General features: G+C 42.5%; 2 protein-coding genes across 2 annotated transcripts; both read right to left on the bottom strand.

The window, feature by feature from the left end:
- Positions 1-8572: 8572 nt before the first annotated feature.
- On the bottom strand, positions 8573-9880 carry LOC145903084 (uncharacterized protein F54H12.2-like). The gene has a single exon (XM_082991167.1). It carries the CDS (start codon positions 9878-9880, stop codon positions 8573-8575), a length of 1308 nt encoding a protein of 435 aa, XP_082847293.1.
- A 3796-nt stretch (positions 9881-13676) lies between these two features.
- LOC145903083 (baculoviral IAP repeat-containing protein 7-B-like) lies at positions 13677-14162 on the bottom strand. Its single transcript, XM_082991166.1, has one exon. It carries the CDS (start codon positions 14160-14162, stop codon positions 13677-13679), a length of 486 nt encoding a protein of 161 aa, XP_082847292.1.
- Between the last annotated feature and the right edge of the window lie 9104 nt (positions 14163-23266).

Below are 23266 nucleotides of genomic sequence, written 5' to 3'. Positions count from 1 at the left end.
TTTAACTCTTCGATTTAGCAAGTTATCGGTTGCAAATTTGGAAATCACTACTGTAATTTTAACATTGTCGATGCTGTCAAACTAAACGCGTGTAAACAAAGCTTCCAGAACACAAAATATCTGAGTCAACCTCCGAAAGTGATTGTGGCCGTTTCTTCTTAAAATATAGTTTTAATAATGGGAAATTCATTGGAGTAGAATTTCAATAAACGGAAACCATTCCCAATAGAATGTGTTTACACAATGTGAGTAGTATAGGCTCGCCATGAAGATGCAGCAATAGTTCCTCGGATGTAGGTCTTCCTCCGATAAGGTCCTTGGCTCCGAAAAATGTCCCCCTCCTCCTATCAGATCTTTAGCTCCGAGCCCGCTTCTCCGCTAAAATAGAGCCCTTTTAGCTTTCGGGCTTCACGCTTTCGGGCTTCCGCAAGAGTTCTGAGAAAGTCGGGTGTGTGTGTGAGAGGCATGTGGTTTGAGAATTAAAGATAAATTTGTGTGAAATTAGATTAAAATTAGAGCTTTTTTTTCCGCCACTGTGTGTAGGTGAGAATAAATGTTAACCAGTGGGGAGTGTTCAATTCTCTAATGCAGTGTGATTTCATCGGTGTTTAACAGGTAAGTTTCGTAACATGTTTTTTAGGTCAATTGTTGTGATCGCTTTCACATGATGGTGTAATATGTTTTCTTGAAAGAATATGCGGTTGTTCCTGGTTTTGTGGCGGAAGGAATTGAAAGCAACATGTTAATTTTTGATCGCTTTCACATGATGACGTAATATATTTTCTTGAAAGAATATGCGGTTGTCCCTGGCTTTGTGGCGGAAGGAATTGAAAGGAGTATGTTAATTTCTAAGCTGTTGAGTGTTTTCGTGCTTATTAATTTTGAAAGCATGCGTGTGGCATTTTCAAAACTGTCAAGTGTTTTTCCCGCGCAACTACCTCTCCCCTGTTGAACAGGAATGTTTTTCTTTTAGGGGGAAAAATAGGGTTGTGTCATTCCACCTACTGGAAGTTGGATGAATTTATGGCGATGTAGCAATGGCGTTATCATCCCCAAGCTGTTTCGCGGGAAGTGGTGAAACCCGTTATCAATAGCCTTCTGAATCCCTTCCTTGTTTAGATTCACGTATGTGTTATTGTTGGAAAATAGTGTTTTATCATTCATACTACCGGGAATTTAGATTGATTTCTTGCTTTGTTCACAACCGATTTCACATTAGCTAGGGAAGCCGTTCATGAGCTGTAGTTGGCGGGAGAAATCTGTTAGAAGAAGGTGATTGCACCATTTCATGGGTATGAAAGTAAACGGAAAAAAGTTCGGCTATAAAAAAAGTTTCACCACGTGTTTCGTTCAATTCGGAAGTTGGAATACGTGCTGGTGCGTTCAGTTTTGGGTATAATGGAAAACGCACAGCGTATGTTTGTTTGTCCTAATTGTCAAACGAAATTTTGGAATGAAGCACAGTTATCCAGACACGTCCTTCTCTGTGACGTCGAGAACGTGTGCGAACACTGTAAAAAAAGGTATTTTGTTACATTGTTTTGTGTTTTCTGTGTCGTTTTTTTGTTACGATATTTGTTTATGTTACAGCTTTAGTACCAAGAACAACTTAAAGCGTCACGTAAAGCAAAGTTGTACCAAGTTGCAGTATCCGCAAAAATCTCTACAAACATTTGCGAATGCTGAAACTCACACGGAGGAAGTGGAGACAATCGACAGTCAAGCGAATGCGGGGCGCGCGAAATGTGTGAAACGATTGAGGTAAAGTATAATTGATGAAATAAAAAAACAAAACTTATGTCTTTCGTAATGTTGTCTAGGTGTGAAAACGGACCACCGGCAGAAGAAGAACCATGTAACATTGACACCAACACTGCAAAAAAAATTAGGTTGTAAGATATTTGTGTGATTTTTTTGTCCGTTATAACAATAGTTTTTCTGTTAGATCTGACGAAACAAAACATGGTACTTCCAGTATTGGTCAAGCTGTTGATCTATTAATTGGTGAAACTACCAAGTCGCCGAATACAGATTTTTCTGCACAGGACGTAATGTAAGAAAAAAGATTCTTTGATGGAAAAAAACAAAAAAAATAAAAAATGTTGTACATTGTTTTGTAAGGTTTTTGCTACAAGGCAACGGCGAAAGCTGCGGTGACGAAACTTTTTTTTTCGGAGAAGGTCAGAATGTTTCAACACAGACCGAGAATGGATTTTTAAACACTCCACAATACATAGAATGCAGAACACCGAGTGAAAGCGTTCCTCACGAGTTCCCCGTTGAAAGGTGACAAATAAAAAAAATACATATTTTCGAAGTTTAATTCCCCTTTGTGTCGCAGTTCTGACCCCTTTTTTGTGGAATTGGGTCCAACACTACATCCTGAAACATCGGAGACTGCTGAAACAACAACTTTGATGAATCAAGAGAGGTTTGTATAAGCGCGCGCCGGATCATGCAATACAATTATTTCTATTTTGTCGTTTATTCTTACAGTCAGTTGGATGTCTCTCGGTGCTCTGAAGACTCGGAATTTACACTTTCTCAGATCATAGCCTGCGACGAACTATGGTAACCACTTGTTTGTTTGTTTTTTTGTTTTAGAACCTGAGTAAGTTTTTTTTTCTTTGGGTGGTGAAATCATCTGCTATAGGTAACTTTTTTTCTTTTTTTCCAGCGACGAAGACTTGCGTAAAGATGAAGAGAGTGAAAATGTTGTTTCCTATTCACCCGAGACTTCAGAAGAGCGGAGAGAAGTGCAGAGGGGTAGGTGCGTGTTTTGTGTACATTCTTATCTCTGTAGCAGACCACTGAAACGGTTTGTGTTTGTTCTCAGTGGAAGAAGCGGCGAAGGAACTGGTGGAGGCGATACAGGGTTGCGATCCGTTGCGCCTTCATCCCGGTCTGACTTTGACGACCGCAGCGCTGTTATCAGCAGCCATCTGGTATCTGACAATGGGCGAGCAATCCAAAACTTCCAAAGACGAGGGAAACTGACGAGTGTTTATAATTACCGCCTTCCGCTTGACTGGGCTAGAATTGGTGACATTGTCGATGACATATTATCCGCAAGAAGTGAAAGATTTCGTATTAATGCTGGTTTTGGGTTTACCCTGGAAAATCACTCGGGGGAAACACGTTTTTTTCACTCGTCACCTAATAATTTCCAAGTCTTCCTAGCGCCTTATACAGTTCGCACGCGTGATGAGTTGTTAACGTTTTTCGCCGCTTTGCGAGATGTGGATGTTTCAGAAAAAGTTCGATTGGAACGACCGGATACTTCTTGGAAAGTTAAGGAGGTTTTAAACGTCACCCTGTATGTATATTATTTGTCATCGCCGCTTATTGGTCATGGTGTCGAATTGCCTCTGTACGTCGCACGAAATACAGGACTGCGTGCGCTGAACAAAACTCCCGACGGTCGTCGTCTTTATGGGGATAATTTGTGCTTTTTCAGATGTCTTGCGCTGTTTTTGAACCCAAACCTTGTGAAAGGGGTTAGTACTAAAGCACGTGAACTGTGTCAACAATTCTCACAGCACGTTGAGCAAAAAAGCGCTATTTTTCCCGGTGTGACATTGGAAGACTTACCCAATTTGGAGAATTTTTTTCAAGTCAACATAAATGTCTTTGAGTTAATGCCGGGAGAACAATCGAAATGTAAACTCAAATGGCGAAGTGTAGCCCGTCTAAGTGAGAAGCATGATCCAATTTTAAACCTCAACTTATTCCAAACCCACTTCAGTTTGATCCACGACCTAAACAGATACTGTTCAACATACTGCTGTCGGGTTTGCTTAGCTTCGTTCACACACCGTGTAAACTGTGCGCAGCACCAAGCCACCTGCACTATGCTAACGAAAGAAATTTATAAGTTTGGGTATTTTTCTTCTCCGAAAAGCATGGCCGAAAGACTTGCAGACGCCGGGGTCGTGGTTGATTTATCGATGAACATGTCCCCATTCTTCGTTTGCTTTGATTTCGAAAGTTATTTCTCTACTGCGAGTCTTCCCCCTGCGGCGCCCAAAACCAGATATGTAGCCGAACACTTACCTTTGAGTGTGTCGCTTTGTTCTTCTGTCCCGGGGTATGAAGCACCGCGGTGTTTGGTGTCGGAAGGAAGCAGTCAGGAGTTAGTCGAACGCTTTGTTGGTTACTTGCATGAAATTCGAAACGCCAGCTCAAAGATCTTGCTTCAGCGTTTTTCGGGCGTCATCAGACAGTTGGAGACAATTGTTCGAGACAGTTGTGAACGTGAAAAATGTGATCGTGAAGAGCACCCGTTGTCCAAACTGCAGAGTGACTTGAATCTTTACCTAACCAATACCACTGTGATCTCTTTCAATGGCGGTTCATATGACTTACAACTGATAAAGCGATTTTTGTTTCCCGCTTTGTTAAAAACCGATAAGATTTTGAATGTGGTGAAACGGAACAATCAATATTTGTCTATAAAAACAAGGTGTTTCGAATTTCTGGACTTGCGGAATTACGTGGCGGCAAACTGCTCATACGACAAGTTGTTGCGCGCGTTTGAATGCAAACAACTGAAGGGTGATTTTCCTTACGAGTACATGACAAATATTGAGAGATTAAATGAAACTTGTTTACCTTCACAAGAATCTATCTACAGTTCTCTTCATCGATCTACAATTTCAGATGAGCGTTATCAGAGCTGTTTAGAAACTTGGCGGTCTGAAGGCATGACATCACTCAAAGATTATCTCATTTGGTATAACAACCGTGACGTGATGCCTTTTGTAGAGGTAGTTTCGAAACTCTCCAATTTTTACAAGACGCTTGGAGTAGAACCGTTTAAACAGGCTCTTTCCGTTCCCGGCGTAACTCTAATCTATTTGTTCAAAACAATGGATCCAAACATAGGAATTCCACTTTTCGGTGAAAAGTTTAAACACATTTTCAACCTGGTCCGTCAAAATATTGTCGGCGGACCAGCTATCATTTTCCATCGCTACCACGAACGCGGACTTACCGCAATACGTTCAGTGAAATACGAGGTTGAAGCTCGTCTTTGTCAAAGTGTTATTGGTTGGGACTGCAACGGATTATATGTTTGGGCTATGTCCCAGCATCATGGGACATCGTTTTTCACGGTTCTCACCTATGAGAGCGATTCAGACCATTTTACGGTCTCCCATTCTTCCAGACACGGTCACCTTGCTCGTATATGGTTGGAATTTTGTTCAGAAAAGGACAAGGTTTTCATTCAACATCACTTCAACGGCGGGGAATCTCGTATTGGCAAGCGGAATATTCCAGTAGATGGGTATTGTCACGCGGAAAAAAGAATCTATCAGTTTTTCGGGTGCTACTATCACGGCTGTCGAGTTTGTGAACCGCGATTTTGCTTTGCAGATAAAAATAAACCGATGAGAGCTCGTGAAAAAACAGCGGAAATTACCGCTTATTTCCAACGTCTCGGTTACACTGTGGTTCATACATGGGAGTGTGAGTGGCAGGCTTTGCAGTCGCGTGACAAGACAGTTCACAAGTTCGTTGCTTCTCGCATGTTTCAGAAACTGCGCATTCCAAAGGTCAGGAATTTTGTGAACGTGCTAGAGGCTGTGCGTTCCGGTGCCCTGTTTGGACTGGTAGAGTGTGACATTTCAGTTCCTCCAGAGAAGCGAGAATACTTCAGCGAATTCTGCCCTATTTTCAAGAACATAGATGTTTCTCGTGCTGATATTGGTGAATATATGTGCGGTTTTGCAGAAAAGCATGGTATCATGTCTACCAAACGTCGCTGTTTGATTGGAAGTATTAAAGGCGAAAAGATTTTGTTGGCTACGCCTTTGTTGAGATGGTATTTGTCCCACGGTTTGGTTGTGATCCACATTTATCAAGTGATTTGCTACGAATCGAAACGCTGTTTCAAGCCGTTTGTAGACGCAGTCACGGCAGCGCGACGAACAGGGGACGTTCAACCAGATAAAAAATTGATCGGGGACACGTTTATGCTGCTAGGTATGACTCTTGTTATGTGTTGATGTTAGTTTTGCCCACCGCTAAAAAAATTTTTTTTATTTTTCTAGGTGTAATTTTTTTTAGGTTTTTTTTGTGATTACATGTGTTCTTCCGTTACCTAGGCAACTCTTCTTACGGAAAAACGCTCACCAACAAGCACAAACATATGGAAACGTTATTTCAATGTGAAAAAGACGCACAAAGTTCGATCAATTGTTCAAAATTCCGCCATCTGGAAAAAGTGAACGATGATTTGTACGAGGTCAAACTAAAGAAGAAAAGAATCTACCAAAATCTACCCATCCATATCGGTTTCAGTGTTTACCAGTACGCAAAACTACGAATGTTACAGTTCTACTACGACTTTCTCGACCGCTTTGTCGACCGTAGAAATTATGAACTCACAGTCACTGATACCGACTCGCTTTACGTCGCTTTGGCTGGAAGTACCCTGGACCAGGTGGTTAAACCGTGTTTGAAACGGGAATTTTATTCCACCTTGCACACTTGGTTCCCTTCGCCGTGTTGTGACATTCACCGATCTGAATTTATCGAAACCCGCGTTGCCAACCGCCACTTTCACCAACGACCCTGTTGCGTGCAACGCGAACGCTTCGATCTTCGCACGCCTGGTCTGTTCAATTGAATGGGCGGGAAGCGGTATCGTAGCCCTTTCAGCCAAAACGTACTTTTGTAAAGGTGAAAACGGCGACAAACAAACCTCAAAAGGCATTAATAAGCTCCAAAATCCGCTTACGTTTCAGCAATACCTCAACGTGCTACAAACCGGTGTGAGCGGATCGGGAAAAAACACAGGTTTCCGAGTTTTGAATCAAAGCATATTTACCTATGAACAAACTCACAGTGGGATTGGTCATTTTTACTGTAAACGTAAGGTTTTGGCCGACGGTGTATCTACCGAACCATTAGATTTGTAAACCGATGTTTGTTTGCGCTTTCTAACCGTTCTGTCTTATGCCACTTTTTGTGTGAGCGGTGTGCGTGGTGTGCGTGCGTACGTGTGTGCGTTAATAAAAGCACAAGGGAGTTTTGTACTCGATCATTTGATAAAAAAATGCGTAACTCAGCATATCCACCAGGAGCGGATGAACGAGAGAGAGAGAGAGCGAGCGAGCGAGCGAACGAGAGCGAGAAAAACAATTTACGTGGCATACAGCCGTGTGCGCGAGTTCAGCACCATCTGGACGCTGGACTATTTCGACGTCATTTCCTCCTTTTTCAGTAATAAATAAGACCGCGTGTAGCGATCTGCGGCATAGACGCAGTCCCATATACAGCCAAAGCAAACTCGTCGAAACAAAAACATGTCGTTCAATAAACGTTTGCACCCCGACACAGTGGATTTCCAAAGCAAGCGACGCAGTGCAACTGAAATTCTTGCGGACATTTGCAAAAGAAAAACGACCTGCGTTGCAATTGTGTGTTTGTGACGTATTTTTATCTCTTCGAACAGGTTCCAGGCTACGATGTGCAACACTGTACGTGAGGTCCAAAGGAGAGTTCTTTACCCAAGATGAGCTGCGAGAGCTTGCAAAAAGCTTGTTCTCGGAGTCTCCGTATATTTTAATGACGCCAAAACCGTCCTCGGACGGTTTCTCACGTGTACCAATTGTCTACTGGGCGACTTCAACTGCTCTAGACGATTGCCTGATTGAAGACCAAGCAAAAAACATGTCTTTTGATCTGCTCTCAGATGGTATAGGTTTAAGTTTCAAGTCGAAGTCGGTATTCTTGCCTGTCGGTTATCTGACGCCGCTGATTGGAAATATAGAATCATTTGAGTTCAACTACTGCTATTCGCATCTGGTCGAGGCCTCCATTCGCGAAGAAGCCACACGCGTGGAAAACATATTCTTATCAACAGATAAAACTAAGTTGTCTCCACTCGGTGTGCCTTCGCTTTGTCGCCGGGTTTCGGATGAAGACCCATAACCCCCCTCCCTTCCTCAACCGCCCCGCCCCCCTTTTTTTAACACAAACCCCCTCCCCTCTGCTCCGCAGAGGGGGCTAAGCAGCCACTCACCGAAGGTGAGTGCTTAAAGAAGGGGGGGAAACAATGACGTCATTTTGTGTGTGTGTGTGTGTGCGGCGACTTGTATTCGAAAAAATAAACAGAGTTACAACACACTTGAAACAACGGTGTCCACCATGGCGTCATTTTTTAGCAGATCAGACGAAAACGACTTGACAATAGTGGACATGGGTAGGCCACGAGCGCGAAACAGTACAAAGTAGATACAATGTTGACCACAGGCAGCCGAAAGGGAATGTTGAACCACTTGTGAATTCCATTTCCATTCTGTGGCGTTTCTGTTTAGAAATGCGACAAACTCTTGGTGCATCGGTTTGCGTCCAAAACTATCGAAAAATTCAGCGCCATCGCCTGCATCGAAATAAATCGCCAACCAATGTGTTACTTTTATCGGTATTTACAATGTACGCTTTTGGCGACGGGTGGTGGTTGTGGAATAAAGTTTTTAGCTCATCTCGCGCGTAACTCCATAAAAAACAGTTCGCGTCACTTGATCCCGGAGCAACACGGATGCTATTTCATTTTCATTCATTTTCACGCAGCGTAATTGAAAAGAACATTTCTGTGCTTCGTTATTTCGATTATGCTGTCGAATTCCGCGTACACCAAAATATTTATAGAATTCGGCAGCGCCGTTCCGAAATGCGCCTCCAAACGTATATTTCCGTGTTTTACCAGTTCAAACGAGGCATCGGTCGCTTGACTAGGGGTTAGATCGAAACAGTACAGAGTAAATCCGCGGGCGTAATCGTTGAACGATATTCCGTTTCCTTCGTCCGAAAATTGCACCCCGAGACCGGTAAATAACGACAAATAACTCCTGACGTGTTGTTTTGAGTTATAGTCGGGTTGCAAAGGCTTTGCGGGTGTTAGTTTACCATTGTTGTATAACGCCAGGTAGTTTACGTCGAAATGTTTAAAGTGAAACGGTTTTTTTGCATAACTTCCATTGAAGGCGTCGTTGTCGACGAAGCCAACTACCACGCGTCTAGGTATCTGACCACTGAGAAATGTGTCATGTGTGGTCGAGAGATTTCCGGCGGGGACCGAGTAAACCTGGACCGTCGCACGTGTAATCGGGTAAAGCGCGGAAGATTTCTCGAGCGCCTTGAGATGACCAAACATCACGGGGGTAGAGGGGGTAATTTTGCGCACAAACAGGCGGACGTCACGTAAGTTCGTTTTGTAATCTGATCCCGCGGCGGCCATGATAGAAAACGCGTCTTTGCTCCTGATTAATCGAATCTTCACATCAACTCCATTCAACAAAAACCGCGGTTGAAATACAACATCCAAGTGAAGTTTGCCGAACATTTGTATGTTTTGACTGTCACTCGCGCGCGTTTTACGCGTGGTGAAACCGCCGTTGCGCGCGCCTAACGTCTCAAACTGGCCCGCGGAATCGCGGTGCCACATTGCCGCTGTTAATTGAGAGGTCTTTGCATCGTTCCCAAAGTTCAGTAGTGTTTCAACGTAGGCTCTATACGCATAAGTATTACTCGCGGGGGTTACTAATTTGTTGTTCAAACTTAAATCTACTTGATCGAACAGGGCATGCATCCAGTAGTTGCAAGGAGCGACTGCTGCATCCGCAGCTATGGCAGTTCCGTCGCCTTTCGTGATACGCGCTGTGCACAAAAGCATGAGACTCGACAGGTCGATGTAATATTCACCGGAACCGGAAATGAGAAATTCGATGGGTCCTGCGTCGTTGAGAGTGGAGAGCGGAGCGAATTTAACCCAAGTCGATTGTTCGACACTGACCTGAGTCGGTTTGATCGCGAACAAGTCAAGTTCGCTTTTAGTGCATTTTCCAGAATGTTGGTTTATGAGACTGCCCATGTCGTTTTTTTTGTAGCCGCTGCTGTTGTCGTTGTTACGAGAAAATGTCTGTCTTGCTTCGTCTGATGGCCGCGGCACGTTTCTTTCTCTTGGCTGCTTTTCGCCGTTTCGACCCTGCCTCACTGGGAGGGTTCCTGAACGAGCGCTGTACCGAACGCAATAATGTCGCACCCGCTTCTCTGCTGCGTTTTATAGCGGCAGCCCTAGGAGACTGCCCGCTCAACACGTCACCGGCCATTTGCGCCCCTGTTTGTACGATTTGCTTCCCAACGTGTTTCGCTCCACTTTTCAACATAGGCAAAACAGCTCTACCGAGTGTTGCGAATAGGCTACCTAAACCTGCGCCGTTTTGCGGTCGCCCACCGGCATAATAAGGTAATGCACCACCGGCTTGTGTCATGTAATATTGTTCAAAATCACGAATATCGTCTTGAACGCAATAGGGAGTGCCGCAATGGCGTTGCATTTCACTGAAATTGCAAAGGTTTTTTTCTCAGGTGAAGTGTAACCACCACACGACCACTTTCAAAAGGAATTTCGGCCCCGAATTCGTTTCTTAAACTTAGTTCTATGCTGCGGATCGTGTTCGCTCTGACTGGATGGTAAGATAATCTGTTGAACCTTTTAAATACAGTCGCGCCAGGTTCTCCTTGTACCGGTATGGTGTTAAGCAATGGCACGATTGAATCACCCACAATGCGTCCGTGTAAAATGTCAGAATAGACAAAGATAGAAGAAAACGCGTGATTTTCAAGTGTACAGGGCCTGCGGCCTGTGTGACTCCCCGCTTCGAGCGTCGCCGCCTTTGTGGTAGGATCGTTCCCCAACAAGTGCCATAAATCAGGTGACAGCTTCATCCGACACCCTCGCGGTAGATTAATTTTGGTAAATCGTGTCACAGGGTCAAATGCGACTATGTTTTTGATTACACCGCCCTCGGGAGGGTAAGTTTCGTCATCCAGTTCGCGGAGCTCCCGTTTAAAACGTTTACTGCCTTCGACCCTAATTAATTTTCTCATTCCATTCGTAATTTCCGATCCACTTTTTTAGTTTCCATTGGGAAGGGTAAAGTTCGCAATTGGCGCGCGTTCACCTGCACTAATTCCGAACCACATGTCATTAAATTTCTCATTCTTCCACGTCCGCGGGTACTGGATATCGCTCAGCGCGACCCCACGCCTTTTTCGTTTTTCCAGTACCTTCTCCACGGTAAAAAGATCCTTTTCCACACTTTGTAATTCTTCTTCGTAAAATGAACCTCTAATTAAGTCACTGTTGTAATCGTTCAAAAAATAGGTGCGAGGAATTGTTCGACGGCGAGTGTTGACAAAAAAAATTTCCTCTGACCAGTTTTGCAGATAACCTTTCTTAAACATTCCGCGGGTGACCGCGATCCGCACCGGTGCACCCACCACAAATTTCCAAGTCCGAGAAGAAGGTCGCGGTAAATCACCGTATAAGTTTTGCCAAATTATTTCCTTGTTGGCTCTGTTCAACGACACGGGGGTTGTTCGAATACTCCGGTGATACGAATTGTTGTATCCCTCCACTAAATCATCCAAAACTTCGATGTATTTGGTCTTGGATGTGTGCGTGAAATAACGCCACATGCGCTGTTTCAACGTGCGGTTGAAGCGTTCTACGATCGACGCTTTTGTTTCGTCGTTGTAAGTGGTGAAAAACTCGACTTTACATTTGCGTAACCACGCTTGAAATTTGTTATTGACAAACTCCTTTCCGCGGTCGGTTTGCAATCGTTTCGGTCTGCGATCTGTTGTTTTAAAGATTTTCTCAAACGCTTTTACAAGACTTAAACCCGTTTTTGTTTTTATTGGAATCACCCAAGCGAATTTAGACAAAACATCAATCACAGTCAACAAATACTTAAAGCCCTTGTTGTACGCACTCAGTCTCGTAACGTCCACGAGATCCGCCTGCCATTGGTGGTCTATACCACCGACCACCACTTTCAAGCGTTTAAAATTTCGACGGACAGGCTTGTGAAGCGTGTAGGTGTCTTGACTTTGCAACCACCTTTTCACCTCACCCCTTTTCCGTCCGGTGGCGTGTGAGAGTCGACTGACTCCACCAAAAGCACCGCGATGCGACGGCGAAAAGTACACGTTTGAAAACTTTACAGATTTATCCATCGTTTCGCCAACCGACTTGTCCTCGCTTGACCTGAAGTGGATACGACTGGGCGCCGACGGCTTGAAGGCACGTCTTTTCTATACCCAAACAACATTGACGGCATGTTGACTTTCTCCAAGGCAGACATAAAATCATTCCAACCAATCGGTTTTGAAGCCAGACGCCTAGGCCGCACGGCAGAATGCACCAAATCTTCTATGTGACTGCCGTTTATTACGCGCCCTTCAATTAAAAGCTCGCCAGTTGGAGAGAAATCGATGTTGGGTTTTTTTTTGACAAAGTCCATCATTCGCTTTGCCTTGTGCTGGAAGGTTCTCGGGGTGGAGTCGACAAGGTGTTTTTCTATCAGGAATTTTTCGGTCGGACGTTCCGTTTCTTCTTGCTTTGTCCCCGTGATCGTCACTTCCAACGGTTTGCTGACATTGTTCTTGTCATAAAACCGATAACGATAAAGCGCTTGGTTGTATAACTTAACTTTTTCTTCCAGCGGAATTGATTCCGATAAAATGTCTTGCATTTTCCTGTCCAACGTGGACAACGCGTTTTCAACCGGAGTCGAACGCGATGAAATTTTGTCTTGCAGTGTTTTAATAATATTCGGATCGACAAGAGCAAGTTTTTGAACGCTTTCCATTATTTTCCACCAGTAAAGAGTTTGCCCAGGACCGGAATTACTGAACCTATGAGTGGGGCCAGCAAGGCAGAAAGGAAACCTCCACGCTGAATTATCTGGCGTTTTTTTACAAGAGAAACTGACTTCTTTCCTAACTGACGAATACCCTTTTTATATTTACACAGCTTTGCGCGTTGAGGATGAGACAAAGGTACGTTCCCCTTTAAAACGTTCAACGCACATTCACAAATACACTGAAGCAGTTTTCGATCAGCACCTTTTATAATCGTTCGAACGAGTTTTGGTTTGGCCGAAGCAAGTGTGGCAAGAACAGAAGCGTGGTCATTTAGTCGCATTGACATTTTTTAGAGCCTCTTTGAGTTTTCGGAACGTACACAATCTGCGTTTCCCCGCGAAAAATGTTTGTACGCCAGCGAAATTTCACCGGTGTTGACTGTTTAAAGTCCAAAAGTAAATAACCGTGGGCGCCCCTCGTTGCGTCTCTATAAGATTCTTGCAGCGCTCGACCGCGACCAGGTTGAATTTTTGAAAACGACCAAATAGTGTGCGTTCAAACTAATTGTACGGTGCTCTTGTCCTTTGTGAAACAAATTTTGGACGATATAAATTACACTAATGTTTCTGTGATGACTTCCCTTAGTGAAAAGATTGGTCACGTTCGCATCACATTCGCGCATTAAATCGTCCAGAATTAAAAGTGTTCGCTTCGAAGAATCAAAGTCGGTCACCATGCCTTGAACAAATTCCACCCCATCTATCTCGTCATAGGCAGATTGCCATTCTCCATAACACCACACAACACGCTCGGGTGTTGGGACCGTCAGTTTTTCCTCTATCAACCGTTTGACAAAAACCGATTTACCGCAAGAAGAAGGCCCGGCTACCAGGCATGTAAACGGATGTAGAAACTCCATTTTGTTTAATAACGTGTGTACCTGTTGCACCTTAAACATACGGAAAGTCGCACAAAAACATCGCTTTAAATACTTTATTTCACAGCACACAAACGAATCACCAGCGAATCAAATAAGTCAGTATTTCAGTAATATCAGGTGTCAATGTCCCCACACGTTCTCGCGCACACGTCTCTTCCCAGTTTGGTCCACAAACATCTTTTCCAACCCCATCACTTTCTCGCGAACATGATTTCACGAAGTTTTCTCCTTTATACCTGAGAAGAAACTCACATCGAGGTGAATGTCGGGCATGTTCCTCCCAAGGTGAGTCGTGCAACTCCCAGTTGAAAAGTCCACGCCCACAATACCAACACTTCACTTTATCACCACTCCCCGTGAAGTAAAAACCAGCTTCGGCGAGTTCTGACGGCGACGCATGGATGTGATAGGGCCAAAAACCAGTCCCGAATGATTTCAACCGCTTTGTTTCATTCGACATCGTCAAAAACTTGGGTTGTAAACAAGGAAACTTTTTAACACGTTCAAGAACCCAGTTTGGAGTGCCCAACGTCGAACACAGCAAATCTCCTGCACTCATCATTTTTTCTTGAACCAGAAAGTGGCACTAACAATACACTCGTTTGAATTCAATCGCACTATTTATATTCTTAAACACCGCATTCGACCGACCGCATAAACCAATATGCTTCCTGTCACACACACCCGACTTTCTCAGAACTCTTGCGGAAGCCCGAAAGCGTGAAGCCCGAAAGCTAAAAGGGCTCTATTTTAGCGGAGAAGCGGGCTCGGAGCTAAAGATCTGATCGGAGGAGGGGGACATTTTTCGGAGCCAAGGACCTTATCGGAGGAAGACCTACATCCGAGGAACTATTGCTGCATCTTCATGGCGAGCCTATACTACTTTCATCTCTTGGTAATTTTGTAACAGTCACAAAAGTCAAACAGCAAGGCCTTTTAAATGAAGATTTGGCTGCCTTGCTTTTATTAGCTGCCTGAGCGTAGCTAGTTTTGTCCCTCTCCATTTTGCGTCCGCACCCGACGCGCGCAACTTTAGAATGTTGTCAACGCCAATAACAACCAGAGAAATACCGACACCCCATTATAGCGCCCACTCCCGGATGATACATCATCAAAATTTGTCCACGCGATGTCATTGTTTTTTTCGAAATTTATCCTCACTGAATCCGACTGTATAGCATATATGGCATACATACACATATAGCAAAAATAATATGCCACCAATAAACGTACTGTATAAGACCTTTCACGACAATAGCCAAAATAACCGGAAAACGCCCCACATTACCGCCCACCTGTGGACTACACATTAACCTCCAAATAACCACCAGATGTCACTGTTTTTTCCCGTACGCGTTTGTTATTGTATTGTTGTTTGTATTTGTTGTTCTCGCTCGCCATTTATTTGCGCCAACTTGTGGACAATAATTTAATGATTGACCAATCACTAGGAGTCGGTATATTCTCCCGTACGCGTTTTTACTTCTATTGTTTTTTTTTCCTTGTTGTTCTTACTCGCTATTTATCAGCGCCCACTAACAAAAAAATATTTAAATACTAACTATCACCAGGCGTCACTATGAGTTGTTAACCCTTCCTTCCGCGTTGTTTTCTTATATTGTTGTTTATTTGTTGTTTCCAACCCTGAAGTTTCGCAAACAGTAAGTTCTCCTTTCTCTGAAAACTCTCCTTCCTCGAGTTTCCAGGAGGGACAGAGTGAGAATTCATCTTCCTCCACTACTGAATAAGACTCCTTCAGCGTGCTTTCCGAGATCAGATACGCCAGTTCATCACCATTGTACGCCCCTGCATCACCAGCGTATGATCCATCATTACAGCGTACGTGCCCCCCGAGGTTCAACGCCGAAGCACCCACGGTCTCCGATCCGGTGTACCTTCCACCCGAAGTGAGGAACACCAGCATCCAGTCGCCGATCACAACCTCGATCCCGTACAAACCCGTACAGGGATGAAGAAAGAAGAGGAAGAAGAGTCTTTCACCCTAAAAGCAGTACTCTAAGTGCTGCCACATACTCTTCCCGTCCGACGACGACATCTACCGTTGCAAATACAACCGAAACATGTAAATGGGGCATACGCATACCGCAAGACTTTGACACGACTATTTAGCGCCATTTTGAAATTTCTCGCGTCAGCGCAACCGTTGTGACAAAATAACTCCATTTGTTTATTCACCCAAAAAGCGCAGTTTTAATTTGATTAAATTAGAGCGAAAACTAAATTTTGATATTGATTTCTCGCTGATTAGAAAAGTTAAAGAAAAGGTTATTTGTTATGTAGTAAAGGTTTACAACCGGGACTTTACTGTTATCCATTCTTCATAGAATCGTCTCAAAAAAAAGGAAAAATTCTGCCAAGAACAAGACGACTCGATTGCAAGGTCGACCCACAACACTCTGAAGTGATGCAACATAGAGGATAATCAACTTGTATCGTATTCATTTTTCAACAGTTTTATTCATTTTCGCAACACTCGCCATATGTCGCATAGTTTGGTTGTGACTGCGTTTCCATTGTGTTTGAAATATTTTTCCAAAATTTTGGGTTTGTGTTCTGGCATCGCACAAACACCGTAAAAACATCCTGCTTTTCGCAACAACTGACAAGGGCAAAATTTAACGTGGACAAGGCTTGTGCTGTAAACATTAACCACACACTGCCGTACCTGACCACACGTAACTGTTCAGTCTGTACATACCGTTTCCCTGCCAGTGTGCTTTGCTTGATGCTGCTGTTTTATTTCCTCCTATATTGCTGTGACGAAACCAAATGAGGGGAAGGTTTTCCGAAGATTTCAAGCAACTAACATTGTATATATTGTATTTGTGATATATATATTAAACCTATCCCTTCCACGAACCAATCCATACTTTTTGACGCTCATCAAGCTTTCAGTGCAATCCGAAAAGTCGTTATCTATATACAAATTTGATAAATGGGACTGAGGTTTGTGTCGGTGATTAACAACATGTTTGCATAAATACAGTCAGCAAGATCAGGTTTTCTTTTGTGAAAACAAACAATCCTTCACACTCACATATTTTTACTGAAAACAACAGCACTATATAAACAAAAATAAAGTGTCAACGCATTCAATGCCGAACAAATAATAGAGAGTTTAGGTCTGAAAAGTCGTCCCAGTGCAGTAATGGATTATATCTCGGATACGTCATATGTGGGCTATATTGGAAACACATAAAATGGAGGCATACCCAACCACTGGAAACTTTAAAACACAAATATGACCCATATCTCAACTAAATAAATGGAACAGTTTCGGATGTGATAGCTGTGGAGTAATGACGATATCAGAGTAAACTAAAAAAAAATGCTCACGAAAACACACAGGTGAAAGAATAGGAAGGATTATAGATGCGATTATCTTTGCAAGGAATCCGGCAGCATTCCCACGACTTTCGTTGCCGTCTATTACTTTACCAATCTTAAACCCCGTCACTTTGGCACGTAGGCTGCACGTCATCAATCGTGACGTCACCGACTCTAAAGATTGGATCGGAGTGGAGGAAGTGAATGGCAGATGCGATATCGGCACAGAGTCGGACGTTGGCCAGGGGAGGGAGCCAGAAATCCTTCTTCCTGGTGTATTGGAGGAAGGGGAGGGTGTTCATACCGTCCACGTACTCGAACCAAACTCCGAACTCGTTTCGCTGGCGAGTGTGACCGAGTACGCGGATCACGTGATCGTGATTAGCCAACCGGGATAGTGAGACGCCCTCCGTCAATCAGCAACAAACGTACCAGCTCAATTAATGAGATTTGTGAACAACTGTAGGTCCATGTTTGAATTTTACATGAAAAACATTTATGTGATTTAAACCCAAAACCGTGTCAATATATTTACAAACTTACGTTTCCATCTGCTGTTCGGTCGATATTTCGTCCTCTATGTTAATGTACTGCACTGTTACATTTCCATGCATGTCATTCCACGCCTTCTGAACAAGCCTGAAGTTTCCGTTGTCAATAATTTTGTCCATGGAAAATGTCAGTTCGCTCGGAGGAACAAAACAACCCACAGCCTAAAGTAATGGATTTGTTAAACTGATCATAATCTAACTTAATGGTTGTCAGTTGTGTGCAGAATTACTGCATTGACAAAAGCGTTTCTTTTAGCATAAAATTGCATCACACGTTTGTTTCCAATCATGGATCTCGCAACACATTAAAAAAAAACGACCGCAAAATTCTTTTTTACAATAAACATTTTTCTACCTTCTTAGAAGCAAGTTTTTGGTCCAATATCTTTAACCTGGCTTCTGCTGCTTTGAGTTCCTGCAAAAAGAGTAACAGATCAAGTAAAATGTTCAATGATAATTTATCATAGCTGGTGTGTACACTCTGGAATCAAGAGACACAAGATGCAGATCTGCAACAAAACCCAGACATTGACATGACATCCTCTAGTTAATGTTGCAGATACACGATAACTAAAGGAAAAGGTTAAGGTTTAGTAAGGGCATGTGACTCACCAGGGGTCACCAAACTATGGTCCACAAGGCTAGTCCATGGGGCCCACCAGTCTAGCCCCCAAAATAGCACAACAGTTCATCCTACCCCACTATGAGATAAATCGTGTTTCTTTTGTTATATACTGACGTGGATAATAGGCTGAAGTCTTCAGTATTTAAACTGACTTTCCATTTGTTTCCTCAACGTTGCATTTGCCCAAAGTTGTGACGAAGAGAGAATTCTTTTTCCACACTTCAAACATTTTTTATGAATCCTTCAAATGGTTCTTCCATTGCAAAGAGAGCTTCCTAAAACTGAAAAACACACATGACAAATTCAATGACATGTAAGTGATAGGTGACATATTTCTTACCCAGCCCCCGGCCAGTGGCACGCTTCACCATAACTAAGGTTGGCAAGATCACATCCCAGATGAACAACCTGTAATAACTGGAACACAAATATGTATATATGTTAAAAATACGAAATTACAAGTACACAGAAAAAAGTAACCATCTGTTCCAGCTGTTTTAACAATACAGAATACAACACAAAAAGCTACACATTTTACAATAAACAAAATATCAAACTGACCCCTCTGATTAAAGTCCTGGTCTCCATGGTAGCAAGTCTGGAATCAACAATCTTGATGGCAACAATTTGTGCACCAGGTGTAATAAAATTTTTGTCTGGTTCATCCGCGAAGTTATGGCTACAACATCACCCAGGTAATCGCCCAGTAGTTATGGCTGCAACATGCATTCCATGTGACCCTACAGGATATAAAAAACAAATGTGACTCAACAATATACTAAGGCGATTAATACAATTAGCAACAACACACAGAACTTTTCCTTCTTCATAAATGCTCACGAAAAAATTGAACATAGACATTGTTAAGAATTATAATTGAATATTTTCACATGGATGCTTGATGTGCAACAACATCACTAGTCACCAAGCTGCACTGTTGAGAACTGATATGTTTGACAGCATACTGCTTTAACTTTTGCCTGTCCAAATTGTTTAAACATCACCATATTTGACTTACTGCTTCGTGTACTCCAAATACACCAGAAAGAAGAATTTCTTTGACATTTCATCGGGTGCAAAAAATCCCACATTAACAAATTTTATAACGGCATAATCGAATGCTGCCTGAGCATAATGAGGAGTCCACAAATGTCTGTTTGGATTATCCTGATGATGGACCAACTGTCGCCCTTCAAATAAACACATGTCTATTTTATCCCAAAAAAGGTAACTGGAGAAAACTTACGTCACTGTGACGTCACTAATATCTTCGGTTAGTGACGTCACAGTGACGTAATTTTTGGTGTGACGTCATAACTTGACCCCACCTTCATTGTGACGTAATTTGGGGGTTCCCCGATTTTTAGAAGATAGGTACGTACAATAGTACACTAGACCCAAATTCTAATTGATGGCTACTATGTCCTGGGTGTCTCACACCTAAATTTACAAAAACAGTTTGCTTAATGGCTGAAAAAAAGCCTGGGCCGTATATTTTTATCAATGTCACCAATTTTTTTAAAAAATAAGCTCATAAAATTTAATGTACGTTAAAACACACGAAAAGGTTTCAAAATACTTACAAAGCATGTCCTTAGAGATCCCATTTTGAATCTTTGCTTTCCACAACTTAATTTTTGGATCCAAGAACACCGTTCTGCGACAGGGCTGCCAGATGGTCAAAACACCTTCCACCCGAAGTGAGGAACACCAGCATCCAGTCGCCGATCACAACCTCGATCCCGTACAAACCCGTACAGGGATGAAGAAAGAAGAGGAAGAAGAGTCTTTCACCCTAAAAGCAGTACTCTAAGTGCTGCCACATACTCTTCCCGTCCGACGACGACATCTACCGTTGCAAATACAACCGAAACATGTAAATGGGGCATACGCATACCGCAAGACTTTGACACGACTATTTAGCGCCATTTTGAAATTTCTCGCGTCAGCGCAACCGTTGTGACAAAATAACTCCATTTGTTTATTCACCCAAAAAGCGCAGTTTTAATTTGATTAAATTAGAGCGAAAACTAAATTTTGATATTGATTTCTCGCTGATTAGAAAAGTTAAAGAAAAGGTTATTTGTTATGTAGTAAAGGTTTACAACCGGGACTTTACTGTTATCCATTCTTCATAGAATCGTCTCAAAAAAAAGGAAAAATTCTGCCAAGAACAAGACGACTCGATTGCAAGGTCGACCCACAACACTCTGAAGTGATGCAACATAGAGGATAATCAACTTGTATCGTATTCATTTTTCAACAGTTTTATTCATTTTCGCAACACTCGCCATATGTCGCATAGTTTGGTTGTGACTGCGTTTCCATTGTGTTTGAAATATTTTTCCAAAATTTTGGGTTTGTGTTCTGGCATCGCACAAACACCGTAAAAACATCCTGCTTTTCGCAACAACTGACAAGGGCAAAATTTAACGTGGACAAGGCTTGTGCTGTAAACATTAACCACACACTGCCGTACCTGACCACACGTAACTGTTCAGTCTGTACATACCGTTTCCCTGCCAGTGTGCTTTGCTTGATGCTGCTGTTTTATTTCCTCCTATATTGCTGTGACGAAACCAAATGAGGGGAAGGTTTTCCGAAGATTTCAAGCAACTAACATTGTATATATTGTATTTGTGATATATATATTAAACCTATCCCTTCCACGAACCAATCCATACTTTTTGACGCTCATCAAGCTTTCAGTGCAATCCGAAAAGTCGTTATCTATATACAAATTTGATAAATGGGACTGAGGTTTGTGTCGGTGATTAACAACATGTTTGCATAAATACAGTCAGCAAGATCAGGTTTTCTTTTGTGAAAACAAACAATCCTTCACACTCACATATTTTTACTGAAAACAACAGCACTATATAAACAAAAATAAAGTGTCAACGCATTCAATGCCGAACAAATAATAGAGAGTTTAGGTCTGAAAAGTCGTCCCAGTGCAGTAATGGATTATATCTCGGATACGTCATATGTGGGCTATATTGGAAACACATAAAATGGAGGCATACCCAACCACTGGAAACTTTAAAACACAAATATGACCCATATCTCAACTAAATAAATGGAACAGTTTCGGATGTGATAGCTGTGGAGTAATGAAGATATCAGAGTAAACTAAAAAAAAATGCTCACGAAAACACACAGGTGAAAGAATAGGAAGGATTATAGATGCGATTATCTTTGCAAGGAATCCGGCAGCATTCCCACGACTTTCGTTGCCGTCTATTACTTTACCAATCTTAAACCCCGTCACTTTGGCACGTAGGCTGCACGTCATCAATCGTGACGTCACCGACTCTAAAGATTGGATCGGAGTGGAGGAAGTGAATGGCAGATGCGATATCGGCACAGAGTCGGACGTTGGCCAGGGGAGGGAGCCAGAAATCCTTCTTCCTGGTGTATTGGAGGAAGGGGAGGGTGTTCATACCGTCCACGTACTCGAACCAAACTCCGAACTCGTTTCGCTGGCGAGTGTGACCGAGTACGCGGATCACGTGATCGTGATTAGCCAACCGGGATAGTGAGACGCCCTCCGTCAATCAGCAACAAACGTACCAGCTCAATTAATGAGATTTGTGAACAACTGTAGGTCCATGTTTGAATTTTACATGAAAAACATTTATGTGATTTAAACCCAAAACCGTGTCAATATATTTACAAACTTACGTTTCCATCTGCTGTTCGGTCGATATTTCGTCCTCTATGTTAATGTACTGCACTGTTACATTTCCATGCATGTCATTCCACGCCTTCTGAACAAGCCTGAAGTTTCCGTTGTCAATAATTTTGTCCATGGAAAATGTCAGTTCGCTCGGAGGAACAAAACAACCCACAGCCTAAAGTAATGGATTTGTTAAACTGATCATAATCTAACTTAATGGTTGTCAGTTGTGTGCAGAATTACTGCATTGACAAAAGCGTTTCTTTTAGCATAAAATTGCATCACACGTTTGTTTCCAATCATGGATCTCGCAACACATTAAAAAAAAACGACCGCAAAATTCTTTTTTACAATAAACATTTTTCTACCTTCTTAGAAGCAAGTTTTTGGTCCAATATCTTTAACCTGGCTTCTGCTGCTTTGAGTTCCTGCAAAAAGAGTAACAGATCAAGTAAAATGTTCAATGATAATTTATCATAGCTGGTGTGTACACTCTGGAATCAAGAGACACAAGATGCAGATCTGCAACAAAACCCAGACATTGACATGACATCCTCTAGTTAATGTTGCAGATACACGATAACTAAAGGAAAAGGTTAAGGTTTAGTAAGGGCATGTGACTCACCAGGGGTCACCAAACTATGGTCCACAAGGCTAGTCCATGGGGCCCACCAGTCTAGCCCCCAAAATAGCACAACAGTTCATCCTACCCCACTATGAGATAAATCGTGTTTCTTTTGTTATATACTGACGTGGATAATAGGCTGAAGTCTTCAGTATTTAAACTGACTTTCCATTTGTTTCCTCAACGTTGCATTTGCCCAAAGTTGTGACGAAGAGAGAATTCTTTTTCCACACTTCAAACATTTTTTATGAATCCTTCAAATGGTTCTTCCATTGCAAAGAGAGCTTCCTAAAACTGAAAAACACACATGACAAATTCAATGACATGTAAGTGATAGGTGACATATTTCTTACCCAGCCCCCGGCCAGTGGCACGCTTCACCATAACTAAGGTTGGCAAGATCACATCCCAGATGAACAACCTGTAATAACTGGAACACAAATATGTATATATGTTAAAAATACGAAATTACAAGTACACAGAAAAAAGTAACCATCTGTTCCAGCTGTTTTAACAATACAGAATACAACACAAAAAGCTACACATTTTACAATAAACAAAATATCAAACTGACCCCTCTGATTAAAGTCCTGGTCTCCATGGTAGCAAGTCTGGAATCAACAATCTTGATGGCAACAATTTGTGCACCAGGTGTAATAAAATTTTTGTCTGGTTCATCCGCGAAGTTATGGCTACAACATCACCCAGGTAATCGCCCAGTAGTTATGGCTGCAACATGCATTCCATGTGACCCTACAGGATATAAAAAACAAATGTGACTCAACAATATACTAAGGCGATTAATACAATTAGCAACAACACACAGAACTTTTCCTTC

This window comes from Ascidia mentula, chromosome 5 (assembly GCF_947561715.1).
Source record: "Ascidia mentula chromosome 5, kaAscMent1.1, whole genome shotgun sequence".
Lineage (NCBI taxonomy): Eukaryota > Metazoa > Chordata > Ascidiacea > Phlebobranchia > Ascidiidae > Ascidia > Ascidia mentula.
This window is presented reverse-complemented; position numbering and strand designations above follow the sequence as displayed.